This window comes from Pseudorasbora parva, chromosome 16 (assembly GCF_024679245.1).
Source record: "Pseudorasbora parva isolate DD20220531a chromosome 16, ASM2467924v1, whole genome shotgun sequence".
Lineage (NCBI taxonomy): Eukaryota > Metazoa > Chordata > Actinopteri > Cypriniformes > Gobionidae > Pseudorasbora > Pseudorasbora parva.
In genome coordinates, this window is record NC_090187.1 from 16,549,301 (window position 1) to 16,571,685 (window position 22,385).

General features: G+C 38.5%; 1 protein-coding gene and 1 long non-coding RNA gene across 2 annotated transcripts; both read right to left on the bottom strand.

Annotated features, from left to right (window-relative positions):
- On the bottom strand, nucleotides 1-948 carry LOC137043155 (uncharacterized). The gene is made up of 3 exons (XR_010898422.1): nucleotides 857-948; nucleotides 708-785; nucleotides 1-600 (listed from the first exon to the last, which is right to left on the bottom strand). It is a non-coding gene; the product is annotated as an uncharacterized lncRNA (long non-coding RNA).
- A 12,501-nt stretch (nucleotides 949-13,449) lies between these two features.
- LOC137043191 (extracellular calcium-sensing receptor-like) lies at nucleotides 13,450-21,325 on the bottom strand. The gene is made up of 7 exons (XM_067419367.1): nucleotides 21,316-21,325; nucleotides 16,801-16,948; nucleotides 16,206-16,497; nucleotides 15,144-15,971; nucleotides 14,798-15,025; nucleotides 14,526-14,649; nucleotides 13,450-14,363 (listed from the first exon to the last, which is right to left on the bottom strand). Exons 2-7 carry the CDS (start codon nucleotides 16,908-16,910, stop codon nucleotides 13,450-13,452), a joined length of 2,496 nt encoding a protein of 831 aa, XP_067275468.1. The 5' UTR covers nucleotides 16,911-16,948; nucleotides 21,316-21,325.
- Between the last annotated feature and the right edge of the window lie 1,060 nt (nucleotides 21,326-22,385).

Below are 22,385 nucleotides of genomic sequence, written 5' to 3' on the forward strand. Positions count from 1 at the left end.
TAATGACAAAAATCACTTAATTTAAACATTCAATAAAATAAAATCTCAATCAAGACAAACCACAGGGTCTCAAAATGACACAAATATAGAAACATAAGAGGGAGACAGCCAGAAGAGGCCCGTAGTTACCACACTCAATACCTACACACACCCACTTATGAAAGCAATAAAAAGTGTTAAACACAGCACTCCATGTAGACGTCAACTAACTGTGGCCTCCCCACTTTACAGTTTCTCCACTTTAACAAACAATAACAAGATTACTAGAAATCAAGTTTAACAACAAAAACAGAAATACAATTACTTAAAAGCAAAGTTACAAAAAACAAAACAAAAATAGTCACAAAGGAACCTATACAACAAAATGAGTCAATACCAATAAATTACACAAACTACAAAAAACAGCCACTACACACTACACAAAACACACTAGTACCATGCGGTGGCTGTGTTTAACACCACAAACATGGCCAGGTGAGATCCAGGCAAACTGCAAGTTTAAAACATGACAATAAAACAAAACAGCAGTGTAGTCATGTCACTTGACACACATTTGGTGCCAATTAAAAGCACTGGAAACCCCTGGACGTTCAGTTAAACCTGCCAAACATGAAACAGGAAAATTACTCTCAACACACAAAATAAATAATAATAATAATAATAAAAAAATAAAAAAATAAAAAAAATAAAAAAAACACAATACATACTGAAACAAAGCGAGTCATACACATATGATACACATGGTCACTCGCCATGCTGGATTACAGCTACTTGCATGCCAATAACTAAGAACAAACAGGGTAGTAAGCCTCTACATTTACTTGACATGAGGCCTTTTTGACTCAAAGAGACTAACCTGAAAGCTGCCTAACAGCCAGTACAATGAAAGGAAGGATGTTCCAACCGCCATTCCTCATTCATAGTGCCAAACATCAATAAAGAGGCCAGTCCCAAGGATGATACATTCCAAAGCAACCAAACACTCCCCTTTTATACTCCCATAATGGGCACCGATAGGCTCATGACCCAATAACACTGACCAATTAGTGTAATAGAAACACCGATTGGTTCATCAGCTTGTGTAACACCCGCCAATCATACCGGGGCTGCACCTTACCCGGCTACATATAGAAATGACTCAAAATGGTGGCAAAGGTGGACAAGTCCTCTGGTGTGACAGCTCATCCTGACCAACTTTATGGAGATCCAGACATAAAGACATCCGCGAGTGGGTTACTTTGGGCTTAAGGGGTTATAAAAGGTAAAAATATCACAAATTTGAAATTATTCAATAAATAATAAATAAAAAAATCACAAATTCAGATTTAAATATGTCAAAGCTGATTGAACACTGGTGAGAATATTGCTTCAGAATGAATTATATTTACAACACACACACAAAATGAAAAAAAAAAAATCGAACTTTTTCCAGACAAGGAATTTTTTTACTCGGAATGAACGATTTACTTGAGGACACATGAACATGCGTAATGTGTGTGTATATATATAGGGCTGTCAAAATTAATGTGTTAATAACACGTTAACGCAAATTTATTTTAACGTCACTAATTTTATTAACAAGCGATTAACGGAGCCCACATTTTTAAACGCCATTAATGTAGTAGAAATGTGAAAATATTTTTGAATTTGGTGCCTTCTAGACTGAGACAAGACAGAAAATTTATTTTTGTCTCATGGGGATGAAAGACTACAATTCCTGTGAGGCCCCTCCCAAATGGCCCCTGTGAGGACACTACCAAAGCCACCACTACTGGTTTACTGTGACAGCTCGTCCAGACTGATCTCATGAAATGGCGCCATGACACGCCAATTCGTATGCTATTTTGGCGTGCTATGAAGACGCATCATCGCTTTTAGCGTGTTTATCAACGTCGTTTCATTATATTCCCCTACACTGCCCCTACCCCTAAATAGGGCCCTATAAAATCCGTTTTTTTTTCTCCCAAATTCCGTTTTTTTTTCCTCCCAAATTCCGTTTTTTCCGTTTTAATTTTTGCAAATTCAGTTTTTTTTTTTTACCCTTTACTGTCATTTTGGTGAAATGGTGAAATGAGTGTGCTTTTAATGTTAATATAATAGAACATAAAACAAAAAATTGGAATCACCTTAAATTTATTGAGGTAACAAACATCACATTTACTTTTTAGGACTAACTTTTTTTTTTTTTTAACTTTTTGATGCAACATAACACTGCACTTCAGGTACTTCAAATATTAATGGTTATTAGCTTTAAACTTTCCGGTAAAATACATTATATTAGTTTATATAAAATAAAATGAAAGTGCTCCATTAGCTTTTTCTTTTAAGTAATTTTTTTTAAAGAACAAAAAAAAATTCATAAGAATCATCTTTTACATAAAGTACTATTAACTAAAACATTTAAAGCTGAAAATTAACATGAAAAAAATAACACATTTCACCATGAAATCATAGTGAATTGTTCTGTGTGTTTAACAATAACCATTATGATATCCAGAGCTGTGAAAAATAAAATACACGAAAACACAACAGTTTTTTCCCCAACTTCAAAGGCCCCTTTAAATGATTAAAACTAGATGCTTATCTTAACTTTAAGGTTACTTTTATTATGTGAACTACCCATATACAGCATGTTATATGCATATGTGTTTGGAACAGAGGAAAACGCGGTCGCATTTGCAAGAGATATGGTGCCTAATCAGGGTTTTTCTTGGGTCAGAAATGGTCTTCGGTGGTGGCTGACCAGTCATGGTCATCCACACACACGCATGCACGTGCACACACACACCAGCAGTAAAAGTACCTACCCGCGTTATCTGTGAGCCCAATACTCACAATAAATGTTTCTTTAGTTCCTCATTTTTACATAGTTTGCATGGTTTACTGATTCATTATTTTGGCAACAATTATTAAAAAGCAGCATTAAAAATGTAATAACAAATTAAGTCTAATTCTCTGCCATAAACAATTTAACTTGCGTTGTTCCTCACCTTATTCCAGAAAAACAAATTTTTTTTGTGGTAATTTACTACACATTATCAATATAAATACTCAAAATAAAAACAGGAAAATACTGTGGATTATTAAGACTAATTCTTACTAACCCCTCTTGTTTAATGGGGTAAGCACTCTTGCATTCTCATTTCAGAGGTGTTGTGAGTAAATGATTACACACCGATTCGTGAGTTCAGTGTTAGACAGATCAGTTCATTAAAATGTATCGGTTCAAATGAGTCATTAGTTCGCGAATCGGACAAAAGCGGACGCATTATGTGTGAACCCAGACTGTTAAAACAATGCAAAAGATTGATCACAGAAAACACTTCATAAGGATATTTTTCCATTTATTTGAAAGTATGGGTTATGTCAGCTGCGTGTGCAAAACGTCTGTCAAAAGAGCTGCGATTTTTGAGCATCCAGCAGTAATTCAGGGGAAATATTGTGCGAACGCGCCACGTGGCGCACAGATTCAGTCTTCCGACCTTTTACCATTTTGTCAGTTCTGTTGATTTTGATTGATATGCGCGAGTGAGAAGGAGAGAGAACAGTGATGGTTTTGAAGACAGAGTGTGGGGCTCTGCTCGTTCTCCGTCAATCAGTTAACGAGGGCGCATGTTAACTGAGTGTCAGAATGAGCAGAGAGTCGTTCGAGCAGAACGAGCAGAGAGCATTAGTAATCTACATCAATTTATAAATCACAATATCTCATCAAATAAGGCTTTGGCAGGACAAAAATTTGCTTTGGCGACTGCCAAAAAAATTTCAATGTAGGAAAAACCCTGCTAATGTGCCTATCATAATGTGCCTAGCACGAGAATGACAGGGGTCGAGCAGAACACCGAAAAAATAGGGCAGAATGGACTATATTTGTCTGTTTTTGCAATACATGAGCCGCAGTTCAGCTGTGCACGACCAGTGCTGCCTGTGTAAAAGCACAACGGGCGCGCGCAGCGGCTCCTGCTCTCCATACGCAAAGCTTCTGCGCTGTCTGCGCGTGCTTTTTAGTATAAAATACTTTTATACTATTTTTTGGTCTGTTTTTGCAATAAATACATGTGACTGTACATTTATTTGCCTGTTACGTGTTTTATATTGTTGAGAGTGGGTAGGTTTAGGGTAGGAGTGGAGTTAATTGCTCCAAATTATAAAATTAGGCTATAAATATTAATTCTGTGAGATCAGGTTGGCGGAATCACACGGCGTAGACATACACGCGGAGATGATGGTTCGTATAGGCATAGACATACACGCAGAATCACACGGCGTAAACATGTACGCAGATAGCTCAAAATACGTACAGATAACATGCCACTTGGCTTTAGAAAGTGCCATGTATTTGTGCGCAAAGTCATGATGTCATGTTGACTCGTCAGTAAATGCGCGCTCTGTGCAGCCAAGCAGATTTTAGTTTCGGTTTAGAATTAGCCTATTATTCTTATTAAAAAACACAACACAATGACAAACTCCCTTTAATAGGCGCTTTTACATTTCACTTTGAAACCAAATCTTCCGCGATCATCTTGTCTGTCAGCTCAAGATCTGACTCCTGCTGCGTTTGTACTGCGACACGTTTGGATCATGCTTAGCAGACACCTTCAGTTTTTATTTGAGCGGTCTGTTCTCTAACTGAATTAAATTACTTTATTAATATAAAAAATCAAAACGACGGTGTCACGGTGTGCAGTAGTCTTATTCTGTCATCTTCACCCAAGAGTTGTTTATACTTTAGTTTGGCTCAGCAGCGTGCGTCTCTCATCCGTTCTTCGATACGCTTGCCGTTGTGCTATTCTTTGAAACCACATAGCCTTACCTTCTTTAGCCACTTTTCCACTGGCCAGCGCGAGCACAGAGGCTGAAATCATGCCTGCGGCACTCCTGTAATATCTGCCCTAAACACGCCTTCACTGGGACTATGTCACACAATAAACAAATGTACACCAGCAAGAGGGAGGTGAATGAAGTAAATCGCTATACAAATACCGTATTTCCTCAAATAAAAGCCTGTAGTCAAATAAACGCCGGGCCTCTGATAGTGGCCGGGGGCGTGGTCAGCGCGAACAAATAAAGGCCGGTCTCAAATAAAGGCCGGGGGAAAATGAGTGGATAATCTCCTAAATGCCATTAATTTAATGCGAAACCATCCTGATGCCACGCGCCCCGATGCAAGTCATGCCAGTGCGACACACTAATCCTGGTCTCTTCTATAGTTAACCTAAAAATTTTACAGGGATTGCTTTGTAAATTAAATTGAGAATATAACGGATGCATGTGCCATTTTTAATAGGCTACTGTACTCTATGAGAAATGCGATCAGGGAGTCAGTCCATTGACTTACCGGTATGTCCTGATCAGTGCCCTGACTACTGAACTAGGTAGCTGATTAAGACGCACCTAATATTAGCCTCTCGTCTCTTTTATGTCTTAAGGCTGTCGCACCCAAGCCTCAAAGCTCAGCTCCGCGCAGCCCCGTCTCAAGCCTTATTTATACCTTCGCCTGTCTCCGCTGTGCGAGCCTCCGCTGACTGGCTGCGTGCTCCTCCCCAAACAGACGAGGCGTTTTTACTTGACGCGCTCGCCATTGTGCTATTCTTTGAAACGACAGAGGGCGATTCAGAGTAATTGCTCTATAAACCAACGCGTCAAGAAGAAGTGGGCTAATATACACAGGTGATGATATTTATTTTAGTAGGCTACAATTCACCAAAAACCACACCACAAAAGAATCGTGTAAAACTCAGTAAACCTTGGCTTGATATTATTACTTGTGACATGAGATCAAAATATGCACTAAATTAACAATCTCTTAAATATTTCCTAATTTCACTAAACTTTAATGTCGTGATTTATTATTTATTTGCTTAAACCTGGATCTTTATTTAAAATGGCTTATTTCTGCTTTTGTAAGCTCATTCAGTAAATATAAGCACCTAATTTGTATGTGCAAACTGGGGGCCGGTGTGATGAGACGTCATGAGACGTCACGTCGGCTAGATTCGCTGAGAGCTCGTTCATCTTCGGATGCGGAGCTGTGCGTGGAATTACAAAAAATGCGTATTATTTTGTTGTATGGTGATATTTTTGCAAATGTTTCTTAAAAAAATCAATGATATTTGTCCACTGGAACGATCACTTTAAATTGAAAACGGTTTACATAAAGCAATTTTATTTCAAACAGATGGAATTAGAAATACAGGCCTGCCCCTAATAAAAGCCTGCTTCAAATAAAAGCCGGTTCCCATCGGCAGTTCAGGAAAATAAAGGCCCCAGTCTTTATTTGAGGAATTACGGTATATCAGAAGCTGTCATTTAGTCTTTATTTACTATCCTGGACACCACAGGCGGCTATTGAATGACCACAAACAGGTAATAACTTGCATTTTTCATTAGTTTTTTTTTCTTTTTCCGTTTTTTTTTTTTTTTTTTTTAATCAGCAAAAAGTAATAAGTTACTGTAATGTATTACTTTTGTAATGCGTTACTCCCAACACTGAATATGAATATATATATATATATATATAGTGACAAGTCTCCCGAGCTCTCATCAGCGTCGCCCTGGCAACGAACTAAAAACACCTGCACGCAATCAGCACGGGCCGGACCGTCACAGCTGCAGGCCATCACAACACGGCATAAAAGCCTTCCCTCTGGGACACCAGGCTGAGCACGATCTCCATGCAGCACTACGCTAACGCTTGTCTCTCTCTCTTACCCAGACAGCAGCCTGTGATGCTCCGGCCACATCCCCGCACCCACGTCACTGCCAGCACCAGGGCACCCGGAAGGAGGACACCCACATCGCACCTGCACCACTATTACACAACGTCTGTCACTGTTTCCCCAAATAAATCCACCCTCTGGGGTTTTGCACCAATTTCATTGTTGCGTGATCCTTCACCCTGCCACTATATATATATGTGTGTGTGTATATATATATATATATATATATATATATATATATATATATATATATATATATATATACATATACACAGTGGCAACTCAGAGATACAGTAAGAAGGCTAAAATTAAAACTACATAGTCTTCAATATGCAATTGATTGAAAGCTACTGTAATAATACATTATTCAAGAGCAGTGAGTTTTTTTTGTGTCTATTTTAATACCTTTTAATACCTCTATAATTTTAGAGGTGAACTGTCCCTTTAAGGACAAGAGTTCACAATCACTAGTCTGCGCTGCTAAGACATGCTCGCCTTGACATATCCGACTGTGTTTATATATATTGTGTTTGACTGTAGGCTATTAGCGCAGTAAGACTACTTAATCCAGTTATCACGTGTCTGACAGCCACGCTTGCGCTCAGCGCATGCAAAACGCAAATTAAATGTTTAATCGACAAGTCTTTTAAAACGCGGCTAAACACTGCCTAACTTTAGTGCATATGATTGGATCTTTGATCATATCAGCGTGTAGACTTACAGGCACACTCAAACAGAGCCGAAATAAACTGAGATAAATATTTAAAACAAAAAGAAATAGAAATAATTAATTAAATGCAAAACCGAAAAAAGCGCAATTCCTAAGCATGTATTTAACCGTGAATGCCGTACCGAACTGTTCAAATATTATATTGAGTATTGTGTCATCCCTATATATTTTCGAATCTCTCTATCGTCAACCGATAGTCGAATCATCTATGTGTGTGTAAACCATAGACCGGAAAAAAATAAACTGTATAAACGGGTTGGGAAGGGCAGGACACTAGTCAGCAGGAGGCTAAGACTATTTTTATTTAATTTAACACACGGCACACAGCCACCACTTTTAATAAAGTGATCAAAACTATACACTACACATTCGTAAATTAACCGTTCTCTCATAACATTTAAAATCCGCGATCGAAACACAGAACATCACACAAATAGCCTATATAAAAGAACATTTTGATAAATAAACCTAAAAAAATACCTGCCTAGAGAGGAAAAGAACACTTTGAGTGCGTTTATATGCACGTTCTTAAGCCGATTGTGCCTAAAGGGGATCACCGCACCGGACCGGTGCGAAGCTCAGTGCCCTTAAAGGCGCGATCGTTAAGCGCCGCGACACGTCTATAACACTAATATTGAGCACCCCCATATTGCCTAATATGGTATGATCCTCGTTTCATAACACCCGCGAAGATTCAACCATGATATCAGTGGTCGAATCCAATCCTGCATATCGATGCATCGAATCTTCGACTATTAGAGGTCACCCCTACTATATATATATATATATATATATATATATATATATATATGTAACCCTGGGCAAATTTGGGTTAATAATACCTGTTGATTATTGACAATGGTACAGGAACATTTTAATTGTTCCTATTCAAGGTTAATTTGTTAATGTTTATGTTTAGAAAAAATGTTAACCTGTATTTATAACCTCGGTATGCAAATATGGTTTAGCAGAGTCATTCTCCCTGATTGGCTTATAAAGTAATGGTCCCACCTCCTTTGGCGGCAGGTGTATTCTTATTGGTGGGTTACGACTGATGCGGGGGAGAGAACGAGAGAGAGAGTGAGGTGACGCAAGTTTTTTTTTCCGGTGGGCGCAGAGTTTTTAAAAAGTGATTATTTAAAGTGTAAAGGGGTGTTTTCACAACGAATTCACTCTGTCATTGTTTTAAAGAGTCTAAATATCGTTTGCGGTCTCCTTGGAGTATTATATATGAGTTTTATGGACTAAGTATCACGTAAGCAGCACTGTTTACATTTGGACAGAGACCGTTATGTTATTTCTAGTGACAGTTGATGTATCATCGAGAGACTGGGAGTAACGCTGGGAGCGCTTGTGAGTCAACGCGTGATTCGGAGTTCCCCTGGCACCGCTGGACCGTAACGTCACACTGCGTTGCTGAAGTTTCCAGCCGGCATAGGAGCAATTGAGAACCGGAGCGGGCCGTTGGACCTACGTGTTTGATTTAACGGATCGAGGTACTGTCCATTGTTTCTATTGCTCATTGGAGTGAAGAGGCCATTTGTGTTTTACGGGCCACAACGCACCCTAGCAACGACTCAGGCCTGCAGCGGTGGGGTTGGTGAATGTGTGTTTGTGCGCGCGCATGTGTGTGTGTGTGGGCCCACATTTATTTAAGTTTGATGTCTATATGTTTACTGTTGTTATTGTTTCGTTATGGTTACAACAAACCTTAACATTACATAGACTGAGGGTCTAATTTCCCTGCCTTTATGAGAATATAGGGTTGCTGTTGAAATAATCTACTCAGTAGAGAATTTAAAGTTTACAGTTCCTTTATTTGGGGTGCGTATATTACTTGTTCTATTACTATTTATTGTATTGGTTTATTTATTGACATATTTATCTATTTATTCCTATTTTTAAGTATTTTATATCTACGCTCTGTGATAATAAAACCTTGTAGTGTGATATTTAACTATACTTACCTGTATTGTGACGTCTTTTAACGTTTTTACCACACATCTCATTACAACAAAAAAGTTAAGGATCAGTTTATAACTAATTTAATACCAGAGGTAGGAAATAAGTAATAATAACTTGTCGAGAGACATATTTTCTGAACCCGCTGCTCCCCCCCTAATAGAACTTAGGAGTGGTGACATCCTAAGAGGGGAGGGGGCGCTATATATATATATATATATTGGTGTAACGATACGCGTATTCATATTGAACCGTTCTTGGTCTAATTAATTAGATTTGGGGGAAAAAAGTGTGTGAAATAAAATATTATGCGTTCAACAAGGAAGCCCAATAACCAAAACGACGTAACAGGCAATGCCCCTGACACCGCCTAAGAGAAAAAAACTAAAATGTTTTAGGCTGCTCAGTCAGGTGCTCGCTTACTCAGTACACGCTGAATGCTCATTGCAAAATGGCTATTGCGTTTAACGGACCAGAAATAGAAGATCCTCCAATAACCAACGGGTCTGGTGTGTTGGTGAACTTTGGATTCTCTGTAAGCTATGATGGTGTTGGCAAGAGTGATGGATTAAAAAACAACGGTATGTCGCATTTGCTACATGATGGTACAGCAGCGGGAATAATTCATGTCATGTCAATCAACTCATTTACGCCGACAACAAGACGATAAAAAGAAGAAACAGCCACAAACTATCCCCGCATCATTTAGACAGACATTTGCAACTTATTCAAATGGCAAGACATTTATAGTCGCGGATATGAGACCTTACGCCCGTTTCACACAAACTCCGTCTGCAGTGCGTAGCCTATGCGGTGCGTATTTTGTCTGTACCCATGTTATCGGTTGCGGACTGAAAACGCAACATATGTGAAAGGACAACAGGGCGTGCGGCTCCTGCAGAGCATACGCACTGCAGACAGAGTTTTAAGAACGTGCTAAAAGTAATTGAGCCCCGTTACAATGTTCCTTCACAAGCCCATTTTAGCCAGTAATTCCTGCTTTGTACTAAAAAACAAAAGCCCAAATAGAGAACCAATTGGCCAAAGCAACAGCGGTTGCTCTGACAACAGACGGCTGGACGTCAAGGGCTACACAAAGCTACCTGACTGTAACGGCACATTACGTTACCGATGAATGGGAGCTGAACTGCCACGTTCTTCAGACACGCCCCCTTGAGAGTCACACAAGTGAGGATTTGGGCAAATGGGATGACAGAAGCAGTAGTGTGTGAAAAAAGTGTGGAGAGAGCTATTGTAAAGAGCTAATGTCTATTTCTGTAGTTACATAGAAGATGGGTAAAGTATAGCTCCATCTTTGTTCAATGTAAAAAAAAAAATCATACTTTGTTAGTTAAAAAAAAAAAAAAAAGGTAATTTATCTGCCAATTTTTTTCTTTTTGCTGTATCTAAAACGTATCGAACCGTACCGAACCGTGACACCAGTGTATCGTATCGAACCGAACCGTGAATTTTGAACCGTTAAACCCCTAATATATATATATATATATATATATTTGGAAATTATACATTTCATAAATAAAATGAAGTAGGGCCTACATATAAGCAATGAAGTTTAGTATTGGGGTGTCAGTGCCTGTGTCCTCACAGGAGTAACTGCGCATGCATCCTCTAATTGAGTCCCTCACAGAAATGAGTGAGCACAAAACAATACAAATATAAAATGCAATGTTGCTCAGTATTGTTATATCTGAAGATGTTTTATATTTTCAAATGCTACAAGCATACATAAGAAGCACGTTCAACGTAGGTGGTTGTTGTGGTAATACATCGTCACTGTTTGCGTGTCCATGCTAAACATGTATCTCATATGTAAAAATATGCATTTTTAGGGGCCTTTGGCTTTGGGGGCCCAAAGCGGTCGCCTAACTTTGCCTAATGTTATACAATACACAAGAGAAACACAACATATCTTGGGTGTGTATCTGTATGTGTGTACCACAATGATGCCAATATCTGAAATCCTTGTCCTTGTGGGGGACATTTTTTTAGTCACATGAGGAAAACAGCTTTAAATCATCCAAAGGGATGTTGATTTGTGCAGAATAAAAATAATCATGTCTTTGGAAAGTCCCCATCAGAGCCGATCCAGAACTCCCTGGGGCCCTAAGCTAAATTCTGCTAAGGGGCCCTCTTACCTGACCCGTAAGCTATTTAAACCATTTGCCATTGCCATGCAGTTACACCTGACACCTTAGAGCTCCCAATAAAACCCTTCCTCCTTTGAACAAAACAGTCAAAGAATGAGGTTCAAACAAACACTATTTATTAAAGAGTATTTTCTATATAATCTTTAGATAGTACTTGCTGAAGAAGACGTGTTTACTGTTAGTGAATCAGGCTGTACTGGGTCTGTGCTAGTACTGGCTGAGGCTGGATGTGGATCATCTGGGTCTTTGCTTGTACTAGCAGATGATCCAGCATCTCCTCTACGTACAAACTTAAGCATAGCACCTGCAAATTATAGATACATTTTATAAGCAGCATCAGACCCATTCAAACTGGCTCCCCCAGATTTCCTTTTATACATTTTCAAATATAAAATATTATTTATAGTATGGCTTGGCTCTTGTAATGTTTAACAAACTAGTGATTCAGATATCAAGAATCTCTGTGAGTGATGACATTGTTGATATCAAGAATTCACTTTTGTAAAACATGTAAACACATGTACATGTGAACATGTGAACATTGTGAACATGTAATCCCTGATATCAAAAAGACATTGTTACTAGTAAAAATTTCCATACCTTATATCAAGAATTCACAATGTAAACAGTGAACATTTATTTATTGACATTAAAAATGCATAAGTTGTGAATAAATAAAAGCTAAAATGGCTTGCCATAGGATGCTACTGTGTTTTATATTATGCATGTTAAAGCAATATTTGATTTATTGTTATTATTTACTGAGGGATGTGCATTCATATTGACCAGTATGTCCAGCTAATTAATATCAACATTTTAAATTCAATATAGCCTATAAATCAATAGTCAATCAATGTCAAATTGTCAATACATTGCTTTCCATCTTTAAGAGTTTTCACTAAACAATGACTAAGACTATAATCATTGTCTTGTTTTAAATGTAGCCTATGTGCACTTATGATGAGGAGGAGGACCATCATGCCCATATATTTTTCTGTCGGTCTGGTATGCGCGACGCGGATCTTTTCCGAGCTGCAGTAAACAAACACTGTTGCCGTTTATCAAAAAAAAAAAAAAAAAAAACACTTAAATAATTTTATTTTTCAGGCACAAAGACACAGAACACAGCCCTGAAAGCGACTGGCATTAGCTAGCTAGACAGACCAAGAGATGCATAGCTTGCCTGTCTAGCTTAGCAAGACAACAGAAGAGATGCACATCAACTTAACTTTAGGGTACTGTTATTTGCTGACATCAACCTTGGAGAGGAGAGAACACAAGTTAATCTGATTCCTATTCCTGCAATTTACTCTCATGGTGTTTTTTTTTCCCTCTTTTCATGGCAAGAAGGATAATTCCGCTTAATTTTATCTTCAGTGTTTAACATTGTTTGATGCGCTTTGACACGAGGGGGAGGCGGGCCTTGAGTAAATTGCGGGGCCCTACGCAGCTTGCATAGTGAGCGTATAGGGCTGTTCGGCAACGGTGGTGAAACAGAGCTTGTTGATAGATTAAACATTTGCCGTATCTGATCGGCAAAACAACACATCTTCCCTTTTTTAAGAATGACTTCAGTGCCGTTCTTTGTTCTTTTCTTAGAGAAAAGCTTAACTCCAAGTCTTCCAGAGTCACAGTCAAAGCTGATTTGAAAGTCCGCGATGTGATTGGCCCGGCAAGAGTTAGGCGAATACAGCTCAGAAGGGTATTGAGAGTTGCTAGACAACACTCGCGGGCAGATTAAATTTGCTGCCGCTAGGGTGCGTCTAGATTTCTAGGCTATTGATTGACTGTTTGATTGATTGATCGATTAATTGATTTTTGGTTGATTCTGTCACAAATGTGTCTTTTGATCGTGGACCAAAATAATATAAAACTATTTATTTTTTGTTTCTCGTCCAATGATTGCTTTTTTAGTGTTTCTCTCTGGATGTAAAAGGATGATGTAGCACTTTGGGGCAAAAATGGCCACCAGTAATCCGAAACTTGAAGAGAGAATGGCAAAAATCTCCACAGCAACTGCATATTTCCCTGGTGAGCTCACATATGCAGGAACAAACGCAATCCACACAGCACAGAAGATCAACATACTGAAGGTTATAAACTTTGCTTCATTAAAATTATCTGGAAGATTTCTCGCCAGGAAGGCTAACAAGAAACTTCCTGCTGCCAACAGTCCAATGTATCCCAGCAGCATAGAAAAACCAGCCACTGAGCCAATAGCACATTCATAGACTATTTTAGAACGGATATACTGGTTGTTTTTATGGGGTGATGGAGAGGCAGTTGAGAGCCAGACTGCACATATCACAACCTGGAGGGCTGTTAGGACCAGAACTGTGCATCTTTGTTGAACTGCTCCAAACCATTTAATCGCTCCTTTGCCTTCTGGTCGAGATGACTTAAACACGGCTATTACCACCATAGTCTTGACCAGAATGCAGGAGATGCACAGGACAAAGCTTATGCCAAACACAGCATGTCTTAACCAACACGTCCACAACTGAGGCCGGCCAATGAACAGTAGCACACACAGGAAACACAGTTTGAGAGACAACAGCAGCAGGAAGCTGAGCTCTGAATTGTTGGCACGTACTATGGGTGTGTTATGGTGATAAGCAAAGACAATCATCACAAGAGCACAGAAGCAGGTGCCAAGCAGAGATGCAGTGGTCAGAGAGATGCCTAGAGGATCATTATAGGACAGAAACTCAACTTCTTTGGGGACACACTGATCCTTATCTGGATTGGACCAGAACTCATCTGGACACAACACACACTCAACAGCATCTGTGAAAATAAAAAAATAAAAAATAAAAATGATATGATTATATTTATGATATATATATATGATTTTGATAATTATATATATATATATATATATATATATATATATATATATATATATATATATATATCAAAATCATCCAAAGAAGCCAGTAATCTCTTCACCTGTTGTATTAGAAATCTCTCCATCTCCGCATGGCAGGCAGTCAAAACAGCAGACAGGAAGGCCCTTCTTTGTGGCTCGTCTGGTTCCTGGGGGGCAGCTCTCACTGCACACTGACCGTGGAGGCTGAAAGAAAGAAACATAATCTGTTATCAGTCATGTTTGTCATCTTCTTTACATAATGACAAGCTTGGTTTTTCCATTAATGCATTTTCAACTTTTACTAGTATTTATACCTGTTAAAGAATGACATTTAACATTTAAAGTTAATTACTTTTTTTGTCTCAAAGTTCCAGTAAAATGCATCCTCATCCAGTGTGAGCATCATCCCTGTTGTTGCCCCTTCATTTACTACCCCGACCTTGTGGAGCTTTATTAACCCATCAGAGCTTGGCTGCCAGTTCAACACATCATAGATAGCCAGAGCATCTCCATTTTTATCAAATGACACATGATCCCCAAAGCCTGTGGTGAAGTTCACTTTCTGCAGGTAGTGAACCAGCTGTACAGTTTGTAGACAGGACAGGTGTTATATTATTGTCAGAAATTGTAATTAATATCGAGCACATATTTTGCCACGTTCAGCTTATTTATATGTTTGGATAACCTGTGCGTCTTACCTGCCAGGGTTTCAAATTTGTAATGTCAGCACATCTGTTCCCACTAAATGGTCCTCTCCCCTCTTCACACTGCATCAGATCATGAAGCGCATGTGCTAGGGCATAAACTGCTTTATAAACATTATAAGATGCTCTTAGCCCTGAAACATCAGTGTATGGTGAGTTGGTGGTACTCAGATCCTCCTGTCCTGTACAGACCTTTTTCACTTGCTCTCCTTCTGTCTTTTTACCTTCAGTTTCAAAACTGCACCCAAACATGGTCTCCCAGAATATACTCACTATATTATTTCTTGAATCATTGTTGGGACGAAGACGTAACAGAAAGTCATGTAGTCCCTCAATCTCCCCACGCCTGATAGCAATGCCCAGTGTGCCCCCCAGGAAGGGCAAAAAACGTGCTGTGCGAAACACAGGTGAGGTGGCCCAAGCTTCACTTGCAATCCATTGCCTGCCTGTTATGTTCTGCAACACAACTCCGTCCATCAAAGGTATCAGCAAGGATGAAGCAGAAAAAACGACTACCACTCTAGCTGTAGAGGTTTGAATCACTCCCAAAATCCGTTGAATATCTCTGGGGTTATTAACATTGGGAAGTATTTCAGAAAAAGCAACACAATATCCAAACCGCTGCATTTCCTGCTGGAAGAACTGAGCAGCATAGATGCCATAGTCATTATCACTGTAGACAAGACCAACCCAGGTCCATCCAAAATGCCTCAAGATCTGAATCATAGCCCGCACCTGGAAGGCATCACTGGGTATAGTTCTGAAAAAAGAGGGGTACTTTTTCCTGTCACTCAAACAGGAGCAGGTGGCGTAGTGACTAACCTAATAAGAAATGAGGAGCAGAGACAAGAGAAAAAGAACGATGAAAAATGTGTCATTTCCAAAGTCATTGTGTTTTTAATTTAATTTTGTGTTTGTGTGAAGCAGGTTTGTTGTTGTTTACAAACAATTCTGCTATTGCATAGTAAATAATCAAGTATGATGTGATCTTAAAGAATCATTTGGTAAGATATTTTTTATTATAACAGAAAAAAAGGTTTTAAATATATCCCTTACCATAGGCAGTCGAAACAGCCCCAGGACACTGGAAATTGCAATGGAATGAGTAGAACCTGGATCACCTATGACTCCAATCACTGGTGGTGGGCCTTTGCAGTTGAGGTCAGAGAGGGTCTCCTCTGTCCCACTAACCAGAGCTGTGGCCCCACGGAATGCCACTGCAAGCCTTAAGCAGTTATCATAGATCTGATAACCAAGTGTGATGTTAGGAAGCAGGCTGGGTTTGTTATTAATTTCATTGATTGCAAAAACCATTGTTAGTGCTTGCTGGAAGCTTGTCATATAGAAGCTGGAAAAGACAATACAAATGAAATTAGATAATTAACTTTAGTAATACTAACAGTAACAATAGAAAAAAAAATAATAATACATGAATAACTGAATTCCATAACAAAATTTCTGTGAGATCAGATTTTGGATTTATATGTACAATTTTCAGTTATATATGCAGCGAATAATCTCAGTCCTGTAATATGGCAGGTATCACTTTCTTAAAACAAAATCATTGACAATGTAAATAGTCATAAAAATAGCATTGCATTTTCCAATTATTGTCTTTAAGTGTTCCTCCGTTAGTGCGATCCTGACTCACAGCTCACAGTGTGGTAGTTTTGGTTCCGTTCTGAAGCTCAGCTCTGGGAATGCTTTGAGGTACTGAACCTCAAACAGACCACCAATGAGAAGGTCTCCTTTCTGATACATCCCATTCAGCCTGAAGTGTCCCTGAAGCTGACAGGTACCTGAGCTGGCCATCATGGCTACAGAGACATAATTACAAGACAGCAGCAAAGAAATATGCAGAGTTAGCCACATCCCTCACCCTTTATCTTGCTATGTCGCTCTTTACTCAGCTCACTTATGTATTATAAAGATAGTGTGTGGCACTTTTTATATAGCAGGCGGTGCCACTGGCCTCTCTGGAAATGAAGACATCATTTTTGCAATTTTGGGCCCTCAACCAAGTTTGATAGTCAAAAAAACAACAAAAAACAAACACAAATAAAACCCCAATACAAACAAAGTATTAATAATAGTTCAATATACTATTTCTAACAAGTACTATTTGTATTTGTCTTGCAGTGGTGGAGGAAGTACTGAATCTCAGTACTTAAGTAAAAGTACAAATAACCAGAGCCATATTTACTTAAGTAAAAGTAAAATAGTACTTGATTTTAAATGTACTTTTAGTATTAAAAGTAAAAGTACTTGTATAAAAATTTATTCTCTTAATGTCTATATTCTAATAATTAAAAAGAAGAAAACAGTATGGGCTGTGGTGCTTTAATTAAGTTAGTTTTGGGTTAATGTAGACTAATTGTGCGCATCATCTGTTGCCCAGTTTACATTCCGACTCACAATATCAGGGTGATCTGCAGAGATAAATATCAATATTCAGAAGTAACATTTTCATCACCTTTGATGTATTTAAATTTTCATATTTATGAGGATTAATCTTACGAACAGGTCATTGAATCTTTGATTCAACCGATTCATTCAAACGCTGAATCATTCATTAACACACTATTGCTGTGAGATGCGTTGTGGTTCTGATGTGGAAATATGATCTGATCTTGAAATTATTTTTGCTCCTGTAATAGAACAAAAGCAGTTTATATTGCATCTAAAATGTAAGTGAATAATTTTAATTAATTGTTTATGGAACTGTCATGAAATCAGTGTCACATTTTCAGTCGTGATGGTATTCAGGAAAATAGCACTCTTGGTCATGCACTGAACAAATAAAACCCTTGGATAAACTTAAAAAAAATTGAAGTAATGGATCACACAAAATATTTGACATTGACTCAAGTAAATAATTTAATTTAGTTTAATTTGAAAAGGGTAAATCCATGCAACCACTTTTTAAAGGTTGATCAAACTAATTATTTTAAGTTGGTACAAACTAATTATTTTAAATTGGATCAAACTAACAAATCATTATTTTATGTTGGATTAAACTAATTATTTAAATTAAAACAAAGTAATATTTATAGGTCAGAGTAAATTAATTATTTTAGGTTGTCTCAAATTAAGTTGTCATTATTTGAACTGTATAATCAAAAAAAAAAAAAAGAAGCTTTTAAAACATTTTGATCAATGACATAACACTTTTCTTTAGAACACATTTATATTTATTGTTCAATAATCATGTTTCACATGTATGAAGATTAATAGTCTGCTTCACACAAAATACAATTTTTTTTACAAATAATCAAATCACCACTTGATGGCATCACATTAGTAGTAATATTAAATTAGGAATGTTTGTCCTGACAACACATTTCACCATAAAACATCCTAAAATACAATTAAAATGTTAAGATACAAATGTATCTCATGTTTATAAATGAACACCAGAGACAAATCCTTAGAGGGGGTGTTAACATTAAGTGACATGGCATCTGACGCACAGGAGCCAATGGCATATGTCGCTATGCTTAGTGACACACGCGGTGGCACTTCCGGTTCTTATTGGCATGTGTCAGTGGATAGTGACATGTGTCACTGACACTCGCGAAACACTGACACTGGCAGTGACACCGAGTCGTGGAACATGTCGCTTTTTTCACACTCACTGGCAGATGAGCTGAGCAGCTATGTAACTGTGCCACAAAAGCCAAAATAAATATCCTATTTTCGTGATCTTTTTCTCCTAAATAAATGTTAATCTAACTTGCCACTATCCACTGACAACTTAAACTTGTCAGTGGATAGTGAATAGTGGCATATATCAGTGACACTGTCACGGAACATGTCGCTGTGTATTGTGTCCATAGGGTTGTGTCACGTCCAGTTGCCTACACATGCCGCTGTCTGCCATGGTGAAACGTTTAGGCAACTCCAGAAGGAATGCGTACACATTTGTAAAAATGTGTTTATTTCTTATTATATAATTCCATAAAATTAGTTGTGAAATATTAAATCCATAACTGAGTAGGCCTAAGTATGCAAAAAACTAAAACAAATTATTGGAGACTAATTATTTATATTAATACCAGAAAATCATTTATATAATATATAATGTATGAATAACATTTTATATACATATATATTTTTTTAAATCAGATAAAGTTTTTACAAATTAGCCTTAATATATCTGACTCTGATACTATCAAATACTGCTTTTGCTACTGTCTAACTTGCAAACAAATGTCAAATACACCACTCGTTGATGTTCCTCAACTGTAGTACGTTATGGTGTATCTTTTCGCTGGCTATGTTTATACTGACACCTAGAGGAGAGCGTGCAGCATGATGCAAAATTAAATGTTTACAGTAACGGATGCGACTGTTAATGCGATATTTGTAGAGACTTATGATGAATGGTTTGTTCGTGTTTTCTAGGACGTGCAGTTTGCGTGATCAACAACATTACATAAAGCATTCAGTGACACATTCAACTCAGATACTGATTGTCACAAACTGACACATATTACAAACTTTAACAAGTTAGATTAACATTTATTTAGGAGAAAAAGATCACGAAAATAGGATATTTATTTTGGCTTTTGTGGCACAATTACATAGCTGCTCAGCTCATCTGACTCGGTGTCACTGACAGTGTCAGTGTTTCGCGAGTGCCACTGACACATGCCAATAAGAACCGGAAGTGCCACTGCGTGTGTCACTAAGCATAGCGACATATGCCATTGGCTCCTGTGCGTCAGATGCCATGTCACTTAATGTTAATACTGCTACTGCAAATCCTAGAACTGCTCCTCAGACAGTGAACAGTGAACACTCCATCAGTTTCTGATACAGAGCTGTAAGCTCTACATTTAAAGGGTTAGTTCACCCAAAAATGAAAATTCTGTCATTAATCACTTACCCTAATGTCGTTTGACACTCGTCAGACCTCCGTTCATCTTTGGAACACAATTGAAGATATTTTTGTTGAAATCTGATGGCTCAGAAAGGCCTTCATTGACACCAATGTCATTTCCTCTTTCAAGACACATAAAGGCATTAAAAACGTCATTACAAAGCCCATCTCACTACAGTGGCTCTACAATTATTTTATGAAGTGACGAGAATAATTTTTATGCACAAAAAAATGAAATAATGACCAAGAACTTTGTCTCCAAAGGAACTGTTGTAATTCGCATGAACTCAGCATTGATCTTAAAATTAGAGCACACAGAAATAAGTTTAGAAGATGGTGAACACAAAACAGAATCCCCAGCACAACCGTACTAAATTACAACAACAACAACAACTCATTAGTGAATCAACAATTAGGTCTAAAAATGTGGAATGCCAGGGTATGGCAACTGCCATACGTAAACGCCGCCAGAGTAGTCATGTGCCCAGTCTAATCTGTGCTATATGCTGACCTAAAACATTCACTTTAATAAAATCATCATCAAGATAGTCCATATGTGACATCAGTTGGTTAATTAGAATCTCTTGAAGCATCGAAAATACATTTTGGTCCAAATATCACGAAAACTACGACTTTATTCTGCATTGTCTTCTCTTCCGTGTTCCTCCAAAAAGATTCAAACGGTTCATGAATCAGTGAATCGATCAATGATTCAGATCGCCAATGTCACGTGATTTCAGCAGTTCGGATTGCGTGTCGAACTCCCAAACTGCTGAAATGACATTGGCGATCCGAATCATCAAAATGTATTTTCGATGCTTCAAGAGATTCTAATCAGCCAACTGATGTCACATATGGACTACTTTGATTATGTTTTTATTAAGGGGGGGGGGGGGGGGGGGGGGACAACGACGACACTCAGTTTCAGTCAATCTCATGTCAATCTTGAGTACCCATAGAGTAGTATTGCATCCTTCATATCTCCGAAAAGTCTTTAGTTTTATTATATTTATAAAAGAAATATGGGCTGTACCGAGTCTTTCCGGAAAAAAACGAGCGGCTGGAGGCGTATCGAGTGGGCGGAGCTAAAGAATGACGATCGCGAACAAAGCGGTGACGTCCTCAAGCGTGGAGAAACCCATGGCTATCTCAGCTAATAGATATATGATCCAGAATCAAATCTGAGGCTGAAATAAATTGAACAGGAGAAACAGCAACAGTAGGACGTCCGTCTCTGTGGTATGTACTGTATTTAGTGTCCTGTTAACATTTGCGCTTGTTTACTTGCAGTTGATGAGGACATGATTCGGTTTATGGACTATTGTATGCGACTAAACCTTAGCAGTTGCAAGCAAAACGGTTTTGCACGTCTGACTAGTGTAACGTTATACATAGAACAGCAATGGAGTAACGTTAGCGCATTTGAATGACGAAGCACGCAATCGTGTCGTTTACTGATGTTTACTCATGCGACGGTAGCCAACAGCATAGACATTTGAAGCAGTTTTACTCACCGGCCTCTTCCAAAGCAGGGCCAAACCTTTATCGCTGGGACCGCTCTGTCAAAAAACACAGTTTGGTATGATTTGGTGAAGTCCTGTGACAGCAGTGGCGTGGAAATCCACTTTGAGATGCGACTGAAGCGATGTTGTGAAGCTTCCCATCATTTCTGCGTTCAAATCGGTTCAAATGCAGCGCTGCCTTCCCGGAATGCTGTGCTGAAGCGTTGAAGTCGCTTGATGTCACTCATAGGAATAAAGTGGAGCACGGCGCGTAAAGTAAGTGTTCACGGACGACTGGATCTGCACCGGAGAGAGTGTTTATGGCCGTGCATTTCCTCTCTCGCTCTAGTCACGCGTGCGCGCACCCTACCGGGAGAAGAGCCCGTACGGCACATACAAGGACCTTCCGCTCTTATTAACGTCAAGTCGAGCCTTCCTGGAAAAAATCTTTTAGAAACTTTTGAGAAACCGGAAGGAGTATTTTTGACACAGAAATACTCTATCAAATGTCCAACATTTGTTTTCGAAACTTTGTCTATGTTTAGGATGGGAATCCAAGTCTTTAACTGTGTAAAAAGCTCAGTATGCATGAAACAGCATTTCACCCCCCCTTTAACGTTAGCTTTCTGGACATGGACAGTAAGGTTTGCATTGACTGCATATTCTCTGGGACTAAAATATAAAATATCTTAAACAGTGTTCCGAAGATGAACGGAGGTCTTACGGGTGAGGAACGACATTAGGGTGAGGAGTTAATGACATACATTTCATTTTTGGGTGAACTAACCCTTTAAGAGCAGGAATATAGTGTGGCCCCTTTAAGAGCTGCGCGTTTCATTATTGAACTGCCGA

Coding starts and splice junctions, on each gene's coding strand:
- LOC137043191 (XM_067419367.1), bottom strand. CDS start 16,910: ATGTATCAGAAAGGAGACCTTCTCATTGGTGGTCTGTTTGAGGTTCAG. Junction 15,026..15,143: donor CAAATTTGAAACCCTGGCAG/GTAAGACGCACA, acceptor CAAACTGTACAG/CTGGTTCACTACCTGCAGAA. Junction 14,364..14,525: donor AGAGATTTCTAATACAACAG/GTGAAGAGATTA, acceptor TTATTTTCACAG/ATGCTGTTGAGTGTGTGTTG.